This window comes from Mus caroli, chromosome 13 (assembly GCF_900094665.2).
Source record: "Mus caroli chromosome 13, CAROLI_EIJ_v1.1, whole genome shotgun sequence".
NCBI classification, from domain to species: Eukaryota; Metazoa; Chordata; class Mammalia; order Rodentia; family Muridae; genus Mus; species Mus caroli.
The window spans coordinates 31,196,552-31,223,088 of NC_034582.1; the positions used below are offsets into that span (position 1 = coordinate 31,196,552).

General features: G+C 45.1%; 1 protein-coding gene across 4 annotated transcripts in view; it reads left to right on the forward strand.

Moving 5' to 3' along the window:
• Cdyl (chromodomain Y like) overlaps positions 1-26,537 on the forward strand; it is a 207,650-nt gene that overhangs the window by 139,113 nt on the left and 42,000 nt on the right. For all 4 annotated transcript variants that reach the window (XM_021180697.1, XM_021180698.1, XM_021180699.1 and 1 more), the window contains one exon: positions 10,077-10,743. In XM_021180697.1, coding sequence (XP_021036356.1) covers positions 10,077-10,743 — 667 coding nt within the window. The remainder of the gene's footprint in view (positions 1-10,076; positions 10,744-26,537) is intronic.

Sequence of the window (26,537 nt, forward strand, 5' to 3'; positions counted from 1 at the left end):
GGAGAGCGGGGGGAGGGGGAGAGAGAGAAAGACAGACAAACTTGGGAATGTGGCTTATTAGCCTTGTCTCTTTTTCAGCAGCATTTCCCTTAATGTTTTTAATTTCTTTTGATTTGGGTAAACCTCTTTAGAAGAAAGTGAATCAGGGCTGGCAAGACAGTTAGGTAGATAAACTCATTTGCTGCCAAGTCTGACAGCTTGAGTTTGATTGGTTCAAAAGTGGGTGGATAATGTAACAAGTGTCAGAACTTCCAGCGAGAAAGCTCCGTTTCATCTTCTTGTTCATAGAGAACTGTCGAGCTCATTGAGGCAGAGTGGCCTCGTTCACACTCACGTATGCGCTGTGATCTCACTGCTGTGCATCTAGTGCCCACAGGACAGGGGAGAAGTAGATCACAGCATCACTGTGCTGTGTGGTAGTCGGGGTGGGTGGAAATTCACACATGCTAGTAACCTAAGCAACAGCCTTTCTCCTTTGTCTTTGTTCCGGAAGTTCTAGCTTAATATGTAACACTTTGGAAAACGTGAAGTGCAGCAGCCTTAACTTCTGCCAACCTGCTTTAAGAATAAACCGGGTGAATGCATTAATGAAGGTAGTAACACGAGGCATAGTGTGCTGGGCTTTAAGATGGTTCAAGATGATTGAATGCCCGGGCACATAGACAGGGGATGCAGCCGCATGTAGCACAGCCATGGAGTCTTCCTCTCACCTGCCCACTGGCTCTCCTGCTCTCCGCCTGTCTGAGCGTGAGCATGTGTGGGTATCTCCAGTTCCTTCCTTGGAATCCCTTAGCTGCGTTCCCAACTAGTAAGTAGACAGCTTTAAAACCCCCCCCCCCCCCCATGCTCACTGTAAGGTTGCGGCGCTCTGTAAATGCACGCTTGGCCTCCCAAGAGCCTCCACACAGCCTGGTACGCCTTACACGCGGGTGAGATGAGATGATATTTGTGTTTACCGGTGCTTCGTTTTTCTGTATCGGTCGCTTACAATTTGTCCCACTCTGTTTGTAGTGCTGGCCCTACTGATGTGGAAGAGAAAGTTATGCAGTCTCAATTTTCTTATGCACAGCATCTCTGTCTGACTTTGTGGTGCCTCTGTTTTGTGCACATGCACATGTGTTCAGTGTTGGCATTGGGAATGGCTGTGTACTTTACCACTGCTTAGGCCTTGGGAACTATTATGCTGGGTTCCTCATAAGAAACTGTTGTGTAGCTGTGAGCCGCTGTACCCCTGGTGGCAGTATTTGGTACCGTTAGTCAGAGGTTCTTTTCATGCCAAGAGCTGTGTAGATGGTCTTCTGTTATGTAGGCCGTGTGAGGGCGAGTAGAAGATGCATAGCTCTCAGGTGTATAGAATCTTAACAGACGTATGCACTTGTATACCTACTGTCTGCTAGACACCAGGACCATTGTCATCCATGAAATTCACTGTGTCCCTTTCATTGCCTCCACCACACACAAACTTTGTCCAGCATCTTTGTTCAAACGAGTTCTACCATGTAGCTTTTCACTGCCCAGCATACAAGGTTTGGTGAATCAGTAGCCGTCCTTTGCTCTAACAAATACCTTACATAAGTCAATTTACAAGAAATGTATTTGGGCTAAGGGTTTCGGAGATTTCAGCCCATGGTTACTTGGCTTCAGCAGCCTACCATGATAGGAGCGGGGAGTGGAGGAAGCCGCATATCTCACCATATCCTGGAAGCAGAGACACATATGGGCTGGAGTTCCCAGTGTCCCCTTCAGGTGTCACTCTTAGTTATCTTGCACTAGGAGACCAAGCCTGTAAAACACATTAAGCAGTACAGTTGTTAAGCCAAGTACAGCTTTCCAGTATAGGAGGCGATGTTGGACAGTGAAACCGAGAGGAGCATCTATCAGGAGGCGTCTTTACAGATTTCTTTATAAAGGTAGAACTAACTTTGTCTCATTTGTATCAGGGTTCTGTCCCCCATCCTCCAACCTCCATCCTCCATCCTCCATTTCAAATATTGAGACACAGTCCCTGTTGCGCTGCTGTTGCAAGTTCGCCGGTACCTTCTATCATGTGGAATCATAGAAGCACCATCATCTGAGGGGATTGGTCCCTGTTGGGCATGCCAGTCTGCTGACTGAGTAGTAAACTCGTGTTGTTTGTAAATAATGTAAGCAGCCCCAACAGACAGACACTGGTTGGAGCTGAGTATATGGAGTGGTTTGCATCTGTGTCGTCCCATCACATTTCCCCACCCACCCACACACCCTGTGGCTTGGGGAGATTTTGATGAAGTCTGTTTTGTCACTTTCTTGTTTTCATGACTATTCTTTTTTGTGACTCTAGAGACTTTTGTCTCCTCCCAATCTGCAAGGATGGCATCTTTGTGTTTGTCCTAAAAGCTTCATGGTTTTAGATTTTACTCCTGGCCTATGGTAATGAGGATTGTGGTTCCATTTTATTTTATTTTATTTTATTTTTTAGCAAATAGATGTCCAGTATTCTGGTACCTTAATTTTGTGGTGACAGGTCTCCTGTAGCACAAGCTGGCATTGAAGGAACAAAGTATGTAACTGAGGATACAGTTGAGTGTCTGACTCTCCTGGTGGCTGAGGATCAAATCCCAGGCTTCCTATGTGCTTGCAAGCACTCTGCCAATTGACTAAGCTTTCTTCCCTGATGTCCCACTACTATTTACCAAGAGAACTTGATCAAGTGGGCTCTGGATGCCTTTATAGAGTCAGTGTATGGCTGCACAGATGGGTGTCTGTCTGGATAACTCCCTTAGGTTTTGCTCACTGTGGCTGGTATCCCCATGCTCCTTTGGAAGGATAACTTAGGACTCTGCTTACCCCGTCTGTTTGCTATACCTATCTCTTTCCCCAAATCTCCCAGGGTTTGCAACCCTCTGATCTGGTCTTCCCTCCGTGGAGTAGCCACTTTGGGATAAATGACTCAGATGGAAGGGTGTAGGGAAGCCCTAAGGGCTCATTGGAAGTACCAAACTGAAGGACTGGGTAGCATCCTGGCTTTTTGTGACAAAGTGGCAGAATGCTGTCTTCTTCCCCTAAGCAGAGCTCCTGGTCTGTCTGTTGCTGTCCCTCCAGGGAGGCGGGGGCTGGGGGCTTATACATTCAGTCTAAAGAGTTCTCCATCCACAGTGCCCTGACCTGGGGTGCTGGTGGTTCAGGTAAGCCACAAACTGTGATGCCCCCTAGCTGCTTCCCTGCAGCTTCATAGGCAGCGAATACTAATGGAACATGACATTCCTGCTCTTGGGAGGAAGGCCAGAGTCTTCACCCTTCTCTTCTGTGACTCTTAGTGCGTGTGAACCTAGTCTCTATGGTTGGCTAGCTTCGGTTCTGTTGCTTAGAAAACAACAAATGGCAGATTAAAATCACCATTCTTTCAGACTGCAGAATTGTTGGGGGTCACACATGATTGTCCCAGGTGAGGACCAACCTGCTCTGGGCCTCAGTGCTGAAGAGACTACACAGAACTGACTTAGTCACCCCAGGGGAAGGATGGTGCCACCTGGCTAGTCAGATGCACAGCAGGAGAAGTGGACTGACTGTTTTTACACAGGCCCTCCAGAAAAGGACAAGCTTCCATACTTTGGACTGAACCATTCATCTTAAATGTGACACAGTGCTTCCCAGAGCCACTGTGTTCTGTTGGGACTGTATTTCTTGTGTAAAGGCCAGGCCTTATCTCTCTACAAAATGTGATAACTTTCATCTTAAGGTTGAAGTGAGCCCCAAGTACCCACAGAGAGAAACTATCAGGTCACATGGCCTTCATATCTCTGAGATAGTGGGAATCTGTCCAGAATGAAAGTCTGCTGATTATTGGATCAGCTCAGAAGGGATCCTTATGTAGCTGCGAGTATGTTCTTTATGGGCCCTTACCCTGTGTGAGCACAGACAGAATGGCAGGATGTTCATCCAGAACTCGCTCTGAAATTATCTTGGCACTGGAAGATGCTCTGTTAACCTTGGCTCACTGGCTGGGGTTTTATGGATGATAGAACATCCTGTATTTCCTCGCTTGGGCCACAACAAGATCCTTGCACACACTAAAGCAGCCAGTTACACTTATGTTAATGGCCTCAGCCAAGAAAAACGACATGTCAGCTCAGTGAATGAATCCTGTTTCAATACTATTTGACATCTTTATGCAGCCCGCTGGACATAATTAAGAGACATGTTTTTCATGTGGATTCACATTTCCATTTGGGTTCTTGTACTCTGAAGAAGTTCGTTAGTGTTTTTTTACAGAGAAGAACCACTCACAACAGAATCCTTCTTTATCTGGAAATATTTAGCACAATCTTAGGTTCACAACACAAAGTGCAGACTTGTTTTGAGCAGAGAATAAAGATAGTTCCACAGAGGGCTTAGGAAGAGACCTACAGCCTCCTCCTTTATCAACAGACTGCAGCAAAGTGGTGCATTGTTGGAAATGGTGGATGTGTGTTCAGGCAGCCCACAGCCGAGGGGTGGCAGCTTTCTGATTGACAGAGGGAAAGGTAACCATTGTGGTACCCTACAGAGCAGTTTCTGAAGTTCTGTGCTAGTTCATCCTCCCTTTTTCACAGATGCTGGCCTTTTCCCTATCTCTATTAATGCACTTTATATTTCTGGACTCAATACAATAAGTATATAGACTTTATGTGGAATTGTACTATTGAGTCTAGCACACAGAAGGATGATATGTTACAAGTCTTTGTGCCCATAAATACAGTGTTATAATGTATGAAGCCCACAATGGCAACCCCTAAAACAACAACAAACAAAACAGGGCCGGAAAAGGGACCTCACCGACCTCAGACAGGATCCGATGGGGGTATAAATAGGCAGGAGATGTGTTCACTGTCTGACAGTTTACAAACAGCACCTTGAATATCTTGTACACTTCTTCTCTGTGTCCATTATCCCCAAACTTGAACTCAACTTGAACTCTTAGCAGAGTTCTCTTTTACAGGACAGGAGCCATTTCTCTGCCTTTATTTTCAGTATTATACTGTGGATGTATCTGTAGAGTCACCCCACTTACCTGTAACTTCTTCCAGTTGCATATGCTACTTGTAAAGAAACTTGACTGTCTGGGGAGGTGGCCCAGTGAATGAAGCACTTGCTACATAAGTGTGAGACCTTGACTTTGAATCTGCAAAACTTGCAAAAATCTGGATTCTTAGAACATACCCACAATCCCAGCGCTCTTACAGTAAGATGGGAAATGGAAACAGAATGGCCCTGAGAGGCTGGTGGATCAGTGGCAGTGTGTGTGCTAAGCTGTTGTTTTTATTTGGTGTTACACTTAGCCCGTTCCATACTATTATATACTAAAAGCTTGTTGTCTACCACATCACTTTAGGCAGTACCTGGTGTGTAAATTGCTCATCAGTCTGATCCCATTAAATCTAGGCAGGAGTGGTTTCTGAAACCATTTGTGCTTAACCCATAGGGCTCAGTCAATTTTCCCCCCATTTTCATTCTTTTACTGACCAAAGTGTCTTCTGGCTTAGCCTCTTGTTCTTGTTTTTCGGCCACCTTTAGGTGGGAACTTCCCCACACCATGCAGCAAGCCACGTGTTATCTGGGGTGTCTTACAGATTTCCTCTCCCAGGACAAAATGTTTGAAGCACTACTGAGTTGTTACCTCTGATCTGCTCTGCTCACTCCACCTGCCCCTGGAGTAGAGCCTCCTGTGCATTGGGCTGGCTGGAGGAATCCCTTGATCTTTTGCTTCTTCTCATCAGGGAATTCACATCCTGCTTATTCAGAGACTCTTTGCTACTTGGGAGTGATGTCTACTGAGCCCCTTGCTCCCTACCCCAGAGGGAAGCTCCATTGCTTTTTGAGGCATTTGCACATCCAGCACTGGAGACAGCAGCTCTTTGCTTCAGGGTTAGCCCGTCTTCTGCAAAGCAAAAGCTGATGTGGGTTGCTTCCCTGTTGTCAGGATCCACTCCCCTCTCCTTTCTCTGGGGGTTTCTTTATAGTGTCTTCAGATAGTTGTGTTTAAATTCTTCCTCGTTTCTGGCTGTGGAACGCTCTATTTTTGTAATACAGATGCTCAACTTAGGATGGGATTACCTCCCAGTAAACCTGTTAGAAGTTGAAAAAATTTTTTTTTCCTTTTAAAAAAAAAAAAGCCTTTCACACAGTCCCCGGGGAGCATTGCAGCTTAGCAGCGCAGCACCCCATAGAGAGTCAGCTGTTTCCCCTGGTGACAGGCACTGCAGCTGTGCAGCACAGCAGGACCCAGCTGTGTTCTCACTAGCCTCGAAGGTCAGGATGCCAAAGTCAGAAGTACCGTTGCTATGGAGTTTATATTTCTTTCATGCCCGCATAAAGCCAGAAAGTGTGTCAGACCTGAAAACTATCCTTAAAACTCAAGGCAACTTTTCTTGCCCTCAACAGTCATGACAACTTTTCCAGTGGCTGGTATGCCTTCTTCACCTCCTTCGTCTTACAGGTTATCAAAGTTCTTGTTCTGTAAGTAGGGTTTTGTGTTACTTTCTCCACCCTGCATTGCCTGTGGCTTCATACTGGTCCAGGGAGCCTCCTCATACTCCTGAGCAAATATGCTACCCCAGGGACCGTCTGGACAGTGATTTGATGTGCCAGATTTCTGCTGTCCGGGCTTTGCAACTAGCAACGGCCTTTTGCATGTCTTGCTCTGGACTTCCTTAGACTGCAATGGTAGTGGATTTAGGTCCTCTTTGCTTGCACCCATCCTGAGCCTTTCTGCCCGGTGTTCTGTTCTGTTTTCTGCAGCCCTGGGCACCTCCGTGCGCATTGCTGGACCCAGACTGTGGTCCAAATAAGATGACTTGGGTGTGGGTGTTCAGCTGCTCCTTGGAGATTAGCTTAATTTTGCAAGCCATCAACCAGGGGTCTGTAATCTTACAGAAGTCTGGGTTTTACTTGTCCTACACTTTAGCTTTTAGATTGAGTTTTAGAAGAAAATCTTAACTTCAGTAACAACTTAAGACCATAGAGAGATTGAATTTTAAGTTAAATTTTCATTCCATATGTGGCTGTGGGTAACATTATTAAAGACGGCGGTTTGGGTGAAATTTTCATGCCTCCTTCCTTTGTTGAGTCCTAGAGCTTTTCTGTGGGTCTGCATGTTAGCTCCTTCCACAGAGCATTAGTTTATATGAAATTCTTGCCATTGACTCTGTGTCACTGGAGTGGCATCTCTATACATACTGTGAGAAAGGCAACTTCCTAAGAGGTTTTGGAAACAGCTGTCTGGGGCGTAGCAGCTCAGAAAGGGTCTGAGGCTTGAAGACAGATGAGTTTTAATGCACATCTGTCACCATTTTCTCCCTGGCCACTGTGAAAAGACTCGGAAGATAATTTCAGGTTTACTATTTCAACAGTTTGTTTAATGTAAGTGGTGTCTGTTTGCAGGTGAACGTTAGCTACTCCAATATATAGTCAACCCACAGCAGTTTCCTGTGTCATAGGAGACAGTGTCTTCCTGTTGGGGTGGAACACACTCGTGTGCCCAGTTATGTGAAGTTTGTATTTGGTACCTCATGCAGTCTTGAGTCTCCTGTAACTCCCCCTCTCTAACACCAGGTTTATTGCCTCCCTGGTGGTGTGTCAGCCTACATGCTGAATCCATCACAAGACTGAGTTGTAAGTCTCCATCAAGTGTCTGATTGCTCCTATGAGTGGCTAGCAACTACAGACTATGGTGGATTCAAATAACGGGCTTTATATTTTAAATAATGTAATAAGTTATAAATAAGTTATAGCACAGGAAACAGAAGACTCTACACTTTTAGGCTTTTTAGGTGTCACTGATTTTTGTTGATTCTGCTTCCTTGTCTCTGAGAAGAGTTGAGTGGTTGGAAGGTCATGTGACCGTGACGCTTAAAGCATCTATTCTTTAGCAGTACCCACTGGCTCAGTGTTGCCTTCTTTTAGCATCTCTGAACAGTTGAGAAGCCCACACTGTGTCAGGTAACTGCGGAGGCTGGTTCCTATACTGCATCTCCTTTGGCAAAGCGGCAGTATCCTGGGGGCGCAAAGGAGAAAAGCCTGCATTCAGGGAAATGGGAGAGAAAAAGAAGCCATTCTGTGTCTTCACATGGTCCCCTCAGCTTTAGGGACATGGAATGAGGGAAAGAGGGTGTTCTGGTTGAGTGCATGCTTTTGGGGTAGAAATAGATTTAGGGGAGCAAAACAGCATTAAACATAGTTTTCCTTTAAGACGTAATCAGTTTCCCCCACACAGTTAAAACTTTTAAACTACACGCTGCCAGGAAATGGATTTTTGAAAGGCTTCCCAAGAGAAGGAGCGTGTCAGGTCTTTGCAGAGCTCTCCTGTGTTACCAGCTGTGCGGAACAGCTCACACCTACCTGACCGCAGTTCTGGATGCAGGAGATCTGTTGGTTGGTGAAATCTGCTTCCCACTGAGACAAATCTTTCCGTTCTTAATTCTCCTCACATAGAAGAAATAGTCAATGTTTAAATTGAGGCTGATCTTCAGTTAAGGGCTTTAATTCTGTCTGTATCTTAAAGTAACTGTGTTGAAGAATTTGTCCCTTTTTATTTTTATTTTTTAAGGAATAAAAAATCTTTTAAGATAAAGATGGGACATTTCCACAAGCTTTTGCTCTTGTAGTCAGTCAACAAGCATTATTTGGAGTATTAGAGAACTTGGTACACACTGGATCTTCTAGCCTGGAACTTTACAAGGAATGTGCTGATGTTCTTGGAAATTGCTGGGCTTAGTTAGACCTTTGTGGCCTTAATTAATAGCAGTTGGCTGATACACAAAATCACACCTGACCCTTGTGGTCAGTCTGGTGCTTTTTACATTAAGTGTAAGTGTCAACAGTAGATTATGGGTGTTTCTGCAATAACACGTGGGCATTCTTGTCAAATATTTTCCTTCGTCTGAATTGTCAAGTCTGCCATCTACACTTAGAATGTCAAATAATAGAATGTGTTATAATAATAGATGTAAATTTGATACACAACATGTCAGTCATCACTAAAGGATCAACATCATCTTCTTTCAAAGGTGTTAGCGTTTTTAAAACCAGGATTTGAGGGGAAATAGCCTGACTGTCCTAGAGCATTCCATCCATTAAGAGGAACATGCCTTGTTGGTTGTTTCATTCACTCACACTCCTTTGGTGAGCCAGCTGCACACCACACAGAAGGCTCTCGCTGTTCCTAGCTTATCGCTTGCTGCTAGTCACCTAAGAGTGGCCAGCACAGGCTTCCCGTGTTTGATACTGCCCCAGCTATGATCCTTAGAACCAACTCAGGCAGGGGCGCCGAGTGTCACAACGAAAAAGCCCTTTTGAATCATAAGAAACTAGCTACCTCATACACATCCATGGGTGTATTTTTGGTTTTACAGCTACAAGTGTATTTCTAGTTTATACTGAAAATGAAGATACATTTCTGAAATTCCAGTACTTCTTGTGGTTAAAACACAACTGTGGTCTTAAGATAAGGTCCTTCTGTTATAGACCTGGCTGACCTTAAATTGGCAAGTCTTCCTGCTTAGCCCCAATTTTTAGGAGGCTGTATCATTTCTGTTTTGTTGTATATGTGGTTTTAAAAATGTTTTGACTAAGCCGGGCGTGGTGGCACACGCCTTTAATCCCAGCACTGGGGAGGCAGAGGCAGGCGGATTTCTGAGTTCGAGGCCAGCCTGGTCTTCAGAGTGAGTTCCAGGACAGCCAGGGCTACACAGAGAAACCCTATCTCGAAAAACCAAAAAAAAAAAGAAAAATGTTTTGACTAATATTAACATCATAAAAATTCATGTTAATGGGATGCCATATAACATTTTGATTTGTGTATACTATTCATACGTTTTGAATATAAAATGTAAGCATGTAGTTTAAGCTCATTGCAAAGGAGTTGCAGGAGTCCCAACTACTCTACTGCCATTTTCTTTTCTGACTGGGGCAGAAAAGGAAAGATCAATTGTATGGCCTGTGGCAGTGATGATGTTGGTGGAGCTGGTGATGGTGTTGGTGATGCTAATGAATGTTTCCTTGTTAAACTTGTAGCTTTCTCAAGTAACGAGGTTTGTTTCTAACCTTTCTCTCACACATAGGTGGAAAGTATCGTTGACAAAAGGAAAAACAAGAAAGGGAAGACAGAGTATCTGGTGCGGTGGAAAGGCTATGACAGTGAGGATGACACGTGGGAGCCTGAGCAGCACCTGGTGAACTGTGAGGAATACATCCATGACTTCAACCGGCGCCACAACGAGAGGCAAAAGGAAGGTAGCCTGGCTCGTGCCAGCAGAGCCTCCCCCAGCAATGCCCGGAAGCAGATTTCCAGGTCCACCCACAGCACCCTCTCCAAGACCAACTCCAAAGCACTTGTGGTAGGCAAAGATCATGAGTCCAAAAGCAGCCAGCTGTTGGCTGCCAGCCAGAAGTTCAGGAAAAACCCAGCCCCATCTCTTGCAAACCGCAAGAACATGGACCTCGCCAAGTCAGGGATCAAAATTCTCGTGCCTAAGAGCCCTGTTAAGGGCAGGACCTCGGTTGATGGCTTTCAGGGTGAGAGCCCCGAGAAGCTGGACCCTGTGGATCAGGGTGCCGAGGACACTGTAGCCCCAGAGGTGACTGCAGAGAAGCCCACTGGGGCTTTGCTGGGCCCTGGTGCAGAGCGAGCCAGGATGGGGAGCAGGCCCCGAATACATCCACTAGTGCCTCAGGTTTCTGGCCCCGTGACTGCTGCCATGGCCACAGGCTTAGCTGTTAATGGAAAAGGTGAGTGTCCACGCGTGTGTGAAAGGCTTTGTTCACATGCTGGGCAGTGATGCTAGAGGGTCCTCTAGAAGGGTCCTCAAAGCCTGGGGTGGGGGTGGGGTGGATCACATAGCTACCTCCCAGGCCTTTGGGAGGTCTTGATGATGTCTTTCTTTCTTCAAAGCCCTTGTTACTCATCGCAAATCAGCACTGGCTCTCCCTGCCCCCATGGCTGTGCCACACTGCCCCGCTCTGTACAGGCTCTCTCCCTAAACAGTCTGGTGGTAGTTTTATAGCAGGTTTTATGACACCATCTACATCTCTTACACACAGCTTGGTTAAGAACCTACCTGCGGTTTTTCACGTGGCCAGCATAGATTAAGACACCATGCCCTTTATTTTGCTTGCCCATGTGAGTCACAGAAATGCTTCCAGTGAAAGGCGGGCGTCTGTAGGAGTTTGGTCTGTTTTTCGATGTCACACCTGTCACATCTGTTGCATCTTGTTTGGGAGTAGAAGCTCACTCAGCAGGGTGCTGTCAGTCACCATCTTCTTGATTCTCAGTAGCCATGACCTGCCCATCTCCTAAAATGGCCTTCTAGGGGTCTTTCCCCTTTGCTTTTGCTCATCACACCTTAATGCTCACCTGTTTTTCATACTTCTCTCATTCAGACCCCACTGGCTATGCTGGTCTTTCACGTCTTAATAATCTGTCTTCTTGCCACTGCTATTTTAGATTTTTTTTCTGTATAAGAGACTTCCAGTGAAACCCAGAGCCACATGCTAACCATACGGGGGCTGTGGTATTGAGTCACACCCCCAGCAGCTAACTACAGTAGCTTTCCATAGCTCTCCTGCTACATGCCTTTTGACACCTCTCATCCTTTTCATTCATATAATGGACAGAGTGGTACCCTCTGACCAAGCTAGTGAGTTGTCTCACTTCCTTAAGCAGCAGGAACACTTCTGGGTACCCTTGGGCCCCTGCCCCAACCTGTGCGGACATCATGACAGCATACCCTGAGCTTTGGTTCTCACCTGCCCCCTGACCTTCACTTGGATCTCAGACTCTACCTCCTGAACCCCTTCCCTTCCAGGCCCTCTTACAGTGTGTCCTCCCAACTTGAACCTCAAAGATAGTGTATGGGGTTGCTGGGGAGCCACTTAGCTCCACAGGGAAGAATCACATTAGCATTGTTAGCAATCCTGCCGTGGTATGTGCAACAAGTTTTCCTCTTGGCCTTTGACGTGTGTATGCGATCTCAGCTAGCTAGTAACTGAAACCTGATGTCTCGACGGCATTTCCCAGATACACATTAGACACAAGGGCCTGCTCTGCTGGATCAGCCTCGTGTGAGATGGGTATTCCTTTCTGAGAATGATGACATTCCATGGCCATGAGGGTCATAGACATTCAGAGGCGGAAGATACTATTAATCATCTGCTAGTGAGCTCTTGTTTCCCAAGTCCAGAGAAAATGAGAGTTTGTAGAAAGAGCCACAGACACAGAAGGAATCAAAACAAATGTCTCCATTTATTTCCTGTGTTCTCCCCATGGTGCCTCTACTAGTTGAGGGGCATCTGTGTCTGTATTGCTGACTTCAGGCGAGGCACTGCTCAGCTATGGACATAGACAAGCACTAGTACAGTGGCTGGCAAAGGACAGCCTACAAGGCAGATACCACTCACCACCTGGTTTTGTATGACATGTAAGCTAAGAGTGAGCTTCACTTTTTCCTAATGACTTAGAAGCCAAGAGGACTGTTCATGTGGAAATAGAATTGTGTGTCTGTGTAAAGTCTGGCTAGAGCACAGTTGTGTTCATCAGTGTATGAACTATCCATGTACTTGTGTCTGCTACGGGGACAGCTGAGTCCTGACAGTGCCTGTGTGACTCTTAACTTTACGAGTCCCTGCAACAGGAAGTCACCATTCTTTAGGCGTTTATAAACTATCAAGTAGACCGTAAAGGCTTCCAAAGGCCAGCAATCCTCCTTTATCATTCTCAGTAGTTTCTATGTGTTTTGTACATGGGAGGGAACATATGACCTTCAAACCTTGGACTCAGCAAAGGTGAGACTGCAAGTGTGCTACTCTAAACCCAGGAGGCCAGCTTTGGTAGATTGCCATGTCAACACTACATTTCCCTTGCTCCCTCGTACCCCAGCATGAACTGTGTCCCTCTTAAGTTTCCACAGTCTGCAAAACCCTCCCTCAGTCAAAGCCTCAGATTCTGGTGTAAGGAGAGTACTGGCTCCAGTTTGGGGATTTGATGACTTCCCACTTTTACAAAGTTCCTACACTGCTGCAAAGGGTATACAGGTCTAAGAGCTTCAGCTTCTTGTCCTGCTGTGGAGCTCGGATGGTTGTGAAGTATCCCAGCCTGTCTTCTTCACAGTTCATGCTTGCCTTAATGCTTGTTAATCGACCCTGTGCTGGAATACTGATGAAAACAGTCTACACTGAGGGGGTGAATAGAAGCCACTTGAGGATATTTTTAGGATAATGGGAACTGATCCCTTCCAGCCTATGTCGAGTCTAGACTTGCAGATTTATAAGAGTGAGTACCACTGGCGAGTCGTTTCTAAGCAAGTGAGATACAAAAGCAGCAAAACAAAACTCGGGTAGACCAGTACTCCCTCCTGAGGCAGAGCAAGGTTATTCTGCTACACTATCATGGAAGGCAGTGGGGACAGAGGAGAGACTGTGGTCAGAGCCGTGCCTGCCATGACTGCTTCTTGAGAAAAGCTTACGGTGGGCTCCTGTAGAACACATGCTCATGAAGGGTAAGGACTTAGAGAGGCCTTTCTGGCCTAGGAGAGGATAGGACAGGCCTTCCACACATTTTCTCTTCTCAGGGAAACACAAGACTGAAGCTCTGTTGGTCCACATGCATAGATTTTTTTTTTTAAGCAGTTGTTTGTTTTTGCTTTCCAGATTCATTTTAGAGCAGTGTAAGAAAATGGGTTTGTTTTTCTAAAACTAATTGAAGTTGGGAAATGAAGTATCTTTCTGTTCAAAACATTAATCATATGTTCAAGGGCTGTATTTACCACTGAAAACAGACTCAGTGTATCACCACGGAATCAGAATGAATGCATTGGGCCATTTTAATACACTGATATAATACTTTCATAGAATAACCATATAGATATAGATATTTGGCTTTTAGCTGTTTTGAGATAAAATACAAAGGCTTAGAAGGTGGTTGTATAGCTTCTCTCATAAATGTAGGTAAGTTGTTTTCATAATCTTCTACCAGGAGGTCAAAGGTCGTTTCTTGAATTAATTTTACAAAAGAAGCAATTGCTTTTAAAAGCTGTTATTATTACATAAAAGTTTTTTTCTGGTCACAAATTCAAGTATTTAATTGTGCATCATTTCACAAGTAGGAAATATGAGACAGTATTGTCAACAAACTTTACAAATAATTAAAACCAGAAGTAAACCCCTACCATTGTTACCACACGGAGCTGAACTGCCATCCCAGGAAAGTGACTGGAAGGCCTTTCTCTTGCCAAGGATGTGGACTTGTGGCATGGATCTCTTTCCTCTTACTTTCAAGGAAGTGTGAGTTTTAGGTTAACAGCTGCTCTCTAGTCTCTTAGGCTCTGAAGCAGGGAAGACAAAGTTAGAAGACCAGCACCGAGAGGTAGTCCCTGGGACTATAAGAAAATGTTTACTTGAGAAGAAGGGCCATTGAGCAGGATATAGCAGCAGGTGCCCATAATCCCATCATCCAGGAGGCTGGGTCAGGAGGATTGCTGTGAATTTTAAGCTAGCCTAGGCTACACAGTAAGTTCAGAGGCATAGAGTACTACAGAATAAGGCCAGGAACAGTGAAATGGAAGAAGACACACGTAAGTGTGTGTGTAAACATTTGATTTGGGGGAAGCTGGAATGATGACTCAGTGGCTAAGAGCACTCACTGTTCCTCCAGAGGGCCTTGCAGTTCCCAGCGCCCACAGCGGGTGGCTCACACCTGTCTGCAATTCCAATAATATATATTATATATATATATAATCGCAAGACCTGAGATTTTATCCTGTCACCCAGGTAAAAGCTAGGTGTGGTGCCACAGGCCTGAAACCTCAATGCTGAAACTAGTTGAGTGCCAGATTTAGTGAAATGAAAGCTTGCCTCAAAAAGTCGGGTGGAGGGCTGGGGAGATTGGTTCATTACATTAGTAGGTAAAAATGTTTGCCCTGCAAGTGTGAGGGCCTAAGTTTCAATCTCACACAAAAGTCAGGCACAACAGTGTGAGTGGATGTTATCTGATGTAGGCCAGCTAACCTGGTACATCAGCAAAGAAATAACAGAGAACCTGTGCCAGGCAATGTGGAAGGGCAACATCCAAGACTGTCCTCTGAACCTCCATGCATGCTTGTGCCCCCCAATACACTGTGTCTGTCTGTCTGTCCGTCCATCCGAGATTGTCCTCTGACCTCCATCCCCACCCCCGCGCACACGTATGCGCGCACACACATATGTCTGAGCCCAGTGGACATTTGTCAGTGGAAACCGTTGGTTAGAGCCTCCCGTGTAGCTTTATGTTCCCATGCTCCCTGCCCCTTCCTGCTCAACACTGAGAAAGGTTATAAAAGTTAAAACCCAGTGAGCAACTACTTGAAAAGCTCCCTACCTTGTGACAGTTGATGCAGGGCTTGTGATGCTCAGTAACAGATGGAGGCCTTTCTTCCTTGTGATGCGCTTACTGTAGTTTCAATTCTAATAACAGCTCTACCCATTATAAAAAATTGGTTATCCCTAAGAAGTCTTCAAAGTATGCAAGTGTAGTCACTTTGCTTTAAAACTTATAAATCTGCAGGTATTTGCCAGTCTGTGGAGTAACTAAGACCCTTGGGGAAAGGGTTCTTGTGTATGTCTCACTGGCAGAACATTTGCCTCACTTGAGCAAGCTACACTGGGCCTGGCTTATAACATGCATGTATGTGTGCATACACAAAGCAGGTAATTCCATTTGTTACTTGGAGATGTGAAAGCCTTCGGCTGTGAATGGAGGGCTGTTTCTTGAAAAGCACACTGTATTGAATCACTATTTCATATAGTTTTGATTTCTTTAAAATTGACCAATAACATACACATGAACTTTTCTTGAGTGCATATTCCTGTGCTTTGGTCGGCTCGATTTTTCTTTATGTTCTTATCTGAACAGTTATATTTAATATAGTCTCTTCCCAAAGAATTTGATGTAGTTTTATTGAAGTCTTAAATCTCCCTTTTGAAATCTCTTTTTTTTTTTTTTCTATGTATGTTAGGCTAACTGAACTAGTTACATTTCCCTACACTCTTAGGCAATGTAATTGAGCCTGTGAGACAAGTGAGCCGAATGAAAGGTATATAGGCCATTTAACTATTTTTATGCAAGTGCCACAGAAATGAGGAAGTAGCTGACAGATGTAAGAACTTATGTGCCATTTTAACAAAGGACAGTAAATTGTGGAGAAGGATACCACAAAGGGAAGATGTGGGTAGATAGACACACATAGAGCCAGACCTGTGAGGTAAGGTTTCTTTGAGCAGACTTGTCTGGGTTCCATCTTTCCAGTGATGAGGTGCTATTTGGTATGGAAAGGGCAAGGCACAGTAGGAAGACTCCTTCTTTGGATTCACGTTTGAGAGCAGGGAAAAATTCTGATCTCGCACAGCACAGCACAGACAGCTTGCCAGGCCTGACTGCCTATCACCTTCTGCACAGGGAAACAGGCTCCTTGGGAGTGTTTCCCCTTCCTGTCTTGCGAATGTATTATGATATCCTCAGGGTGGTGCTTTCCCAATGAGCCATCGCGCTGTGCAGAGGGCATGCTTGTTCATGGTTTTTGCAACCCACTCGTGGGCTGGCTCTTTATTGGGAAAACCAATGAGCCAGTCTCAGTGCCCTTGTTGCCAGACTAGAAACTGCCCAGATGTGAACTTTAAAATGTTTTGTGTTATTATATCTGTGTGTGTGGGGGGGTGTATTGCCTGCATTTATGTGTGTTCTCCGTGTGTGTGCTTGGTGTCCTTCGAGCCCAGAGAGGGCAGTGCATCCTCCAGAACGGGAATTTACAGATAGTTGTGGGCTGCCATGTGAGTGCTCGGAGCCAAACCTGGGTTCTCTAGAAGAACAGCCAAATGCTCTTAATCACTGAGTCGCAGAACTGTTTATTCTAAACATTATTGCCATGTGTCTTAAAGGACTTTCCTTGTTTCTACTCCAATTATTTCTTCAGAAGTCTTAAACTGTATAAATTGACTGTCTTAGTAATGGAAGTTGCTAGGCCAGTGTAAGAAATGCCTGCACACCCTTTACCTAGACTGCCCCGTTCATATCTTGCCTTGGTTTATTCTCCTGCCTTTTCTTAGGGCCATGGTTCGATATAATTACGTACACATGTGTGCAGGCACATTCTTCTGCCGTCTCTGAGTTGGCAGTTTGCTGCTATAAGCAGTGGAACAGTAATTATTGAGGGATTTGATAGGTGTTGCCAAAATGCTGTCTGAAAAGGCTGTCGAGATTGTGACTGCTCATTTACCTGTTCTTACGGAACATTTTCATCCACTTGACAGAATCTGCCAGGGGAAGAAAAAAAAAAAAAAAAAAAAAAAAGCATTTCACCACTTGAGTCTTAAGACATGAAAACTTTGACTGGGTATTTTTCTGTTCTTCACTTTATATTCCTCACCTGTTTTCCTATTGGAGGTTAACAGTCTCAGGCACATGCATGCCTTCCTCAGAAGCCGTGCTATCTCCTCTGTGTGTGCTTGAGCCGTCACGCTGTGTGGAGGGCATGCTTGTTCATGGTTCTTGAAACCCGTTCGTTCATGGGCTGGCTCTTCTGGGACAAGGTACGGGACAGAAAGCCTTGAGATTCATTTGCAGCCGGTTCCTTCCCAGTTAACTTTGTGTATAGTAATTTTATTTTTGATGATTATTTACTCTTAGACTATGAGAGCTAAACACCTGTGCTCAATTCCATTTGAATCTATTGTCTTCCCATTTTCGTCGGCCATCTTCAGCATCTGCTGTCGTGTTGCAGTAATCCTCTGGCATCCGCTGTCTAAGTTGATTGTATCCCCAGTTGTCCAGCATGCTGTTAGGATGCTATTGTTCTGCTTAAATTCCTCCAGCATTGTGCATCCAAGCTCAGGTTAGCTCAGGCTATCTTCTCGTTACAAGTGAGACCAAGTGTGAAATAGAAGGTGACTTGACGGATTTCTCTCTGTGCTGTCAAGTCAGTGACAGGCAAGTTTTCCTAAGCATAATTCATGCTACCGGTAGGTATGGCGTTTTTCCCCCTTGCCCGTCTCAAATAAATGTAAATATTCAAAACGAGCCAATGGAAATGACATGTGTTGGCCATCTAATCAGATTGGGCACAGCTGGACACGGGGCTGGAAGAGCTACCAGGCCTCAGCTGACCTTTCTTCCTCAAGGCTATTTGCCTCATTCAGACAACCCAGGGTACAGTGGGTTGGCACTCTGACCTCGAAGTAGGCCAGCCAAGAAAAGCTTCTCCCAGAGTTCCAAGGGGACAACTAGCTTCACAGAAGTAGTCTGACCTAACAGGTGGTTTCTAAAGGAGTCCTCCGGAGCTGGAAACAGGGCAGACCTGAGCCACAGCAGTGAGTAGTCTTGATACAACTAAAATCAGCAAGTACATTTAAATATAGTACTTTCCAGGAGGCGGGATTATCGTGAGGTTAGAAATTAATCATCTGAGTAATACTTCAGTGTTTGACCTGCCAGCCCTCTCAATATAACTGTGCCCTGGACTGTGCTCCCAGTAGGCCACACCCTGTCCATCCATTTGCTGTATTAGGATCCACAGTGACTGTTTTTATCCCACCGGTAGAGGGTATACTCTGCCTTTACCTCCTATATGGCACCTTGTATACACCAGCCTCATCCATACATAAAGACTATTTAAATACAGCGTCAGGGATCCCTGGAAGGAAGATGCCAGAGACTTAAATCCCCAAGGTTGTTTAGCTGTGGATAGCATCATCTTAAAGTGTTTCCATACCTGGGTTGAAGGACTGAATGAGAGCCAGTTTCCTACGGAATCTGAAAATAATAAATTTAATGGGAAATGATCTTGAAAACCCTGGTGTAAAAGAACCGGTTGCTGCTAGCAAAAGGTATGCCGAATCCCAAGGAGGAGGCCAGTAGATCAAGGGTCACGACAAGGGCTGACCTATGGGGAGTCCCAGGTGTCACAAATGATAACATGGCAGAGGGTCCCTGCAATTGGAGTCAGAGGAGGGTCTTTTTATGCCAGTCAGGGGAAAGTGGGTTTGCTCACGCTGGTGTGTGCCTGCTTGATATTGAAATCAAAGACAACAAGCACCTTCCTCATACACTTGGAATCGAGTCTGTTCGTGAAGCCACACACACGGCTCTTGAGGGTTTGTTTCTGACGTGCTGGGCACTATGTAGAGTTAGAGAGCCACGAGCCCAGTTAAGCCCCAAGATGGCTGTAGTCAGGTTAAGCCGGATCTTTGCATCTCTGCAGGCAAGACTCAGAGAAAGATCCAGAAGGATGCATAAGTTCTTGGCACTTACAATGGTAGGGCTGGGGAGTCCGCATGGTAAACCTCCTGACGGTTTTAGAGTCTCCTCCGTCTTTAGTCCAGTTGTTTACACCTAGTTGTAGTGTGTGGCAGATGTTTCTGTGTGCATGCATAAGTGCTTAGAGGCATTTTATCCCTGCTCTTCCATCATTACTGCCTGTCTTCTGGGAAGAAGCGTAGGGGATGATTTGACAGGTGTCTGTGGTGAGAGATCTCAAGGCAGGATGAAGTGCGTGCTCACAGACAATCCGTAGATCAGCACCATTGGATCACGTCATCCTCTGTGAGCACACCGAGGCGGCAGCTTGCTGGGTCTTCTGTGGACCCCACTAGATTTATTCACCCCAGAGCTTAGCCTCCAGAATGAGCTCCAGCCCCCCACCTTGGGTGTGTCTGGGTGTTTCCTCCTTGTTGCCCCTGGATGTTTGCTTTCATGTTCTCTTCCTGAGCTGGCTTCTGTGCCTTTCTCATCTGCCTCCCAACCAAAGCCACAGCCACTGTGTTCAGAACCAAAGTGTTTCTAAACCTGCTAAGCTTGCATCTGCTGGCTTGGTACTCGCTCTCCTGAGCATTCTCACGCTTTCTGTCCTCCTCCAAACCTCTCCCTGTTCCTCTCATGGCCCTCTGGGATGGAGTCCTCCTCCCATAGTGCTCCAGGGATACCACGTCCTGACCAAAGCCTGAGTTGTGGTACCTGTCCCCTCCTCATGACTTTTGACTTGAGCTAGCTCTTGGTCTACTATTCCAGTTATTTTTTTCAGAATTGTAGGCTCTGCGGTGTGCTGCACTCATTACAGCAAAATCTGCCATCACTGTACTATTGGTGACTGGCTGCCCTTTTACTGAGGAGGAACCCAGGCCTTATCTGTGGTAAGATGCCAGTACCACCGCCCAAAGTCATAGTCTGTTTCTGACTCCTTCCAGAACTCTGATGTCTATCCTAAAGGTGACACTGTTTTTGTTTTTTTTTTAAATGAAAACCAGGTTTTAAGATGAACATCCCTTAACTAGCCCCTGCCATTGCCCCCATTAGCAAACTTCTTGTTCCCTCGGCCCCTTCCCTTCAGGATTCTACCTTGAGCCCTCCTCTCCTCTTCTAGAAACAACCACCATGGCTGGCTTTTTTTCCTTTCAGTCTGGGTGTTGCCCTGACTGCTCTGTAGATGATCAGCACCTCGATGTTGAATCTGCAGCTTAGGTCCCATCAGAGCCTGTGTCTCCACATTGTTGCTTTGAGTTTTTAACTACATTACCAAACACAGTGTTAGCTTTGTATTATATATATATAATCACTAAGCTCATAATTCACTAGTCACATGGTTTCATACAATGCAAAGAACTTTTCCTGACACAAAGAGAATCCCTCCTCCCGTACATAGTAAGGACCATTGTCCATCTGCCACACACACACACAACCCCTAGAGGCACCTGCCCCCAAAACGTGCCACATGTATGGGTAACCATAGAAACCAGAAGGAGACATTAGATGCCCTGGAGATGGAGAGAAGGTGTTGTAAGCCCCTCCTTATGGCCTCCATTAAAGGGCAACCTAGTTGCCCTCCTTGCCCCGCATGTTCAGATCCTGACTGAACCTGGTAGCATGGCGTTGAAATGATGATTGTATATTACAGACTCGCTGAACCTGGCAAGTGATAGGTTGCTGCCACATAAGCCAGCAAGTGCTCTTAGCCACCCCTAAACTAGTAGGAGTGTTCAACCCACAAAGCAGAGCTTGCTGATCTAGAGGCAGAGCTTGGTTATCCCGCCCGTCAGGGTCAGGCTTGAACAGTCAGATAGATGGTTTTCTTGTGGAGCCCAGCGCTGTTGTCTTGACACACACCTGGACTGTGACGCTTCCAATTTTAGAAAACATTTCTGTCACCAAAGAGGCCACACTCCTTCTGGAGTGGCATGGTTAATACTTTAGAGGGTTGTCCTGTGTGTTTAGAACTGATATGTGAGAAACAAATTGCTATGTTGGTCTTTGGTAATAAAAGTTTACTTTTTAGTATATGCCAGGTAACTCTGTTCGGAGTGAGTCAGAATCCGTACTGGGTGAATGAAATCATCTCAGTTCGCGTCAGAGGATCCCTGTAGGAACGACGCCCTGCCCCAGAACTGCTGCTCATGCCTAAGGCACCCTGTGCTTAGATTTTCCTCTGTGTGCTGGGTTTAGATCTAGCCTGATTGTGCTGTTAAAGGCTGGGTTTTCTGGAAGCTTGGTCTTCAGAGTGTTGGTGTAGAAGGCGATTCGGTATGGGGGCACCCCGAAAGATAAGCATAGTAATTGTGGTATGCCAGCAAGACCGTGTGTGTGTGTGTGTCTGTCTGTCTGTCTGTCTGTCCCTCTCCTTCGTGTTCTTGCCATGAGATCCTCACCAGGGCACCAGGTACTTGATGACCTAAGTGAACTTCTTTCATAGTTACCTGTCTATTCTCAGGCATTTCATTATAGTAACAGAAGTTGGACTATTAGTCTTTTTTTTTTGAGTTTATATGTCTATGAGGTTGCCTGAGGAGGTCAAAAAACGATGTTGGATCCCCTGGAGCTGGTGGTTTGTTGGGTGCTCTAGATAGAACTCGCATCCTCTAGAAGAGCAGTAAGTGGTCTTCACCACTAAGCCATCTCTGCGACCTCTAGAGTCCGTTTTTATAGTCCATTCCCATCATTCGTTCCAGTCCAATGGAAACTCCTTTGCTGCTATAGTGACTGAGCCTTGAAAGAAAATGACTTAGTCTTAGTAAAATCTAAAAATTACATGGTAAGATGGCATGGTTTATGAGGCGGGTGCCTATGGTTCTAATTAATTATTGTATTAGTAATGTGGGTGTGTTTTGTCTGGCAAGGAGCGTGCCTGTCCCAAGGAAGGGTGCTGTGACTTTTATTGGGTGTAACACACATTATTGCCTGAAACTCATAATGAACTAGATAAAGATTATTTTTCATCTTGCTGGTGCCTGAGTGATGCATCCCTTGATAGCACTGTAACTATAGTGTTTCCTTCTCCAAAGCATTTCCATCAAAGCATGGGAGTTGCTTCTGTAGCTGGTGTTGCCTCTAAAAAGTTAAATGCCATTTTGGTTTTGTAGCAGATGCTATGAAAATATAATGGTGAGCATCCTCTGCATCACAAGGAAGATCAAGCTGCTTAATTACCTGTGCTCCACAGGCGTAGCTGCTGCTGCTGCTGCTGCTGCTGCTGTTGCTGCTGCTGCGTGTCTAGCTTGTGACTGTGCAGTGTGAAGGCTACAGAGCACAGCATTACACATTAAGATCTGAGCCACTGTTTTGTGAACTTAAAGGTGAAGTTAGAAAACAGTTCTCTCCTTTTCCGTGTCTTAAACTAGACTTTAAGAGGGGAAAAAGGCTTACTTGGGACAAAAGGACAAAAGTTTCAGGAAGCTGAAGTTGCCTTAGCCTTAGGAAAAGTGAAGAAGGGGAGCTTAAAATAGCCCTGAGTTGTGTTGTGGTTTGGTTATATCTCGCGGAAGAGATTGTCTATGCCAAATTTTGATGATATTCCCACTGAGTAGTCTAAACATTTTGCATAATGTAATTTTTCAGAAGATAATTCTAGCCATTCCTGAGTTTTCACAAGGGAGTCGCACATGCACTTAGTAAGCAGTTACACACTGGATTTTCCTTCTTGCGCAAGCCTCTAGGCTGCCATGACAGCCTAGGGTGGCCCTTTCACTGGGGGGTCACATATCAGCTATCCTGCATGTCAGATATTTACATTCCTAAAGGTACTGAATTACAGTTACAGAGTAGCAATAAATAATGTGGTTGGGGGTCACCACCACATAAGAAACTGTATTAAAGGGTTGCAGTATTAAGGTTGAAAACCAATGACCTGGGCCAGCAGTTGGCATTTTGGTATTGCCTTTTTTCAAGTGGTGTTTCATCTGGCCACTAGAAGGCTCTGCTGTAGATATGAACCATGAATCACCGTTTGGCTTTAGGCTCCCAACTTTTCGAAGCACTGGAATTCCACACTGTGAACTGTGAAACCTGGGGACTTCCTTTATCTGATATTGGCAGGTTTCTATCTTCTGCCTCTGTGCAAGTATCTCCTTTTTCCTCCTTCCTTCTTAAACCTCATTAACTCCTTAAGCTCCTGGCCTCAGCCTGGCTGGCCCTTCTGGAAGCCACCTCTGGTCTCCCAGCCTCTCTATCATCTACGATCTAAACTACTGCACAGCTTCACAGCATCTCTTTGTCTAAGCTACACAACACCAGGAACCTTCTACGACAATTCTGCCCTGGGTAGGGTCAGCATTTAGACAGTGACAGCCTGTGGCTACCTGCACAGGGACACACTATGGTGCTAACTATCTTTACTTCCTCTTCTAGCCAGATTAAGATCTTTGAGCAGATTTCATGGTCCAATTTCTGTGTTCCTGTCCAGAAGCTAATTTGGAAGGGAGGGGCTGCATGGGTCACATGCAATGACCCTGCAGTGACCACTTTAAATGTAGACTGGTATAGAGCCCTGTGTGGAAAGATAACTTGATTAGATAGTGTGATTGGGTAGTGTTCAGAAAATATTTCCAAAGCCATGTTATCGTGTTTGTGGGAAGTGGCTGCACGGAGCTCTTCTGATTTTAGGGCTATTGGCAGCTTACTCCCTGGAGGAAAGAAAGTATTGTTGGCAGGATACTGCCTATTCCTACTGTTGGGGTACAAGAATTGTCTCACAAACCACACAAGCACTGATCTCAGCTAGATAGGGAGAGTTTATTTCACCAGTCAGAATTTAGGAGTAGGGAAAGTTCCTTAAGAATGTGTTTTTGTTGTACAGTTATCCTGATTTCATTGGTTGGGGTATTCTGCTGTGGCAGGGGACTTGCCTTGTCTAATATTCATGTTCTAACTTGTCTACCAGAATGGGACTTAACTAACATTCATGTTTTAACTTGCCAACCAGGATGTCAGTTCCCAGGGAGGCCTGGGAACTTAAACTTTACTTAACCCCTACTCAAAATGGAAGTCTTATTCCAAATAATTTTTTAATTGGAGCAAATGTCTCTCTTATGTTGAGGTCCATCCCAGGGGCAGCTTATACACAGGTACAGGAAGTGCTGTTGGGTGGTTGGTTCTGGTCCAAGCTTATTGTGGGTAACTATACAAAGTTGTTCTGACTTCTACCGTGATTGATTTCCAAAGGCACAGAACATAGCAGGATATGTAATCAGTCTTAGCATGAAAAAGTTTCCTAGTAACAGCAGAAACATGAGAAAGTTTCCTTATAATAGCAGGCTGGCCAGGTAAATGTTACCTAGGCCTTAACATTTATCTAGGACTTAATATTTTACCGAGGTCCCAATACCTACTACATTCTCTATAGCAAAGGAGGGCACTCATGTGTCTGCCTCTTTCCAGGTAAAGAGGGGGAAAGGCAGACACATGGAAGGAACAGCCTTGGGGAAAGGACAGAAAAGTTTAGATCTTCCTTGAGGTAGCATCTGGAGCCTTCACCCTACCTGTCGGTCCCTAGAAAATCATTGGAGCTGTTTACCTAAGAGAGGGAGAGGCTCACAGTTATCATGGAACAAGTAAGGTTGGGTAGCCAGAGCCTAGGACTTCATATGGTCACCCTAATGGAGCAAACCTTAAAGGGTAGGGGCTGACATGCAAGAAGCACAAGGAAAGGGACCACAGCAGACTGCAGCTGATAGACAGGCCAAGCAAAGCTCTGAGATGGTGTCAGTACTGACAGCATACCACAGCAATGGAGGTGTGCTTCCAAGGTAGAACAACTCGCTTAGCCTGTGTTCTGCCCCCAGCGTGCATATCTAACACACACACACACACATTACATATAAATATAACTCCAGTTTTACAAGTGCAAAGTTAGTTTTATGATTCTCTTAAAGTCCTGAGTTAGTTTAAAGAGTGCTGTTATTATAGAGATGAAACACTCTTTCCAGGGATTTAGTGTAACCTAAAGTGGGGGATTCTCCCACGGGAGAAGCTGAGAGAGAGCCTTTGGAACATGTTTGCCTGTTGCTAGACATGCTTTTTGGTCTTAAAGTTGTTGGCCTGAAAGTAACTTGAAAGGTAGACTAAGCAGAGTTCTCAAATGTTCAATTTAAGTGCTTTCAATGGAAATACCTTCTGTGAACATTTTTATCTTAAATTAGCTTTTAAAAATCTCATAGTCAAAGATAGAAATGCCTTGGAATTGTTATTTTTTTAAGCAAACAAACAAGCTTAATCAAAGGGCTAATGTCACCCCTGTTTGGATGTCTGTGTGAAGGAGCCTCCCTTAAATCAATCCACGGGCACCAGACATGGATTTTCTCAGAGCTGGATCTGCGTCTTTAGAGATGAGGCACTGCTACTGTGAAGACATGCAAGTGCTGATTTGGTCTGTCTGATACCTCTGTGTATACAAAGAGTGCTTTGAAATAGTCCTGCACGTGAGAAGATTGTTGGAAGGGACACGTACAGTGTGGGAGCTCTGAGGACAGATGTAACGTGGAGAAATGATGACAACTCTACAGACAGTTGGGAGTTGTCGGTTGTGGCCATCGTTGTTGTGATAGCACAGAAGTGTTCTGTTCCCAGCAGGCAGCAGGGCAGGGTGGGAATCCACACACAGCAGAACACATTGAGCTAGGAAAATTCCCCATGCAGCCCTGCCCTGTGCATCATGAGGCTTTGCTGTTATTTTTGTTATTGTTTTAAGTTTGTAGAAGAAAAAAAAAGCAGATTCAACATTGACATTAATGGTATCAGAGTCTGGGTTACATATTTTTCACTATGGACATTTTTTTTTAATCTAAAATGACTGTTTTCCTCTGCTTTCCGCCACACTCATTTTAAAGTATCAGATGCAGCAACAGGGGTCCTGGGGTGAGACAGTGATTGTTGTTTAGATGGATGAAAAGTAGATTAGTTAAAAAGGATTCCACTGTTGATTGAAAATGGACCCTATACCCAGGCCCAAGACATGTGTGCAAAGTACGCACCCAGCATCATGTCACTGTACACGTAAGTGAGTGAGTTACCTACTAAGCTGCAGATGGTTCACCCGAGAACATTAGTAACACAGGCCAGCATCACTGACTGGTATGTCCTGGGAGATACATAGGCAGCTTAGCGTTGTGTGGACACCCCAGGGCTTACTCATATAAACCTTGATGCATGCCATAGTTCCTCACTATGTTTCTTGATGGCGTCGAGAGATTCAGTTAAAACAGGGATGATATTGTTGCATGCAATAACAGAAAAGCCA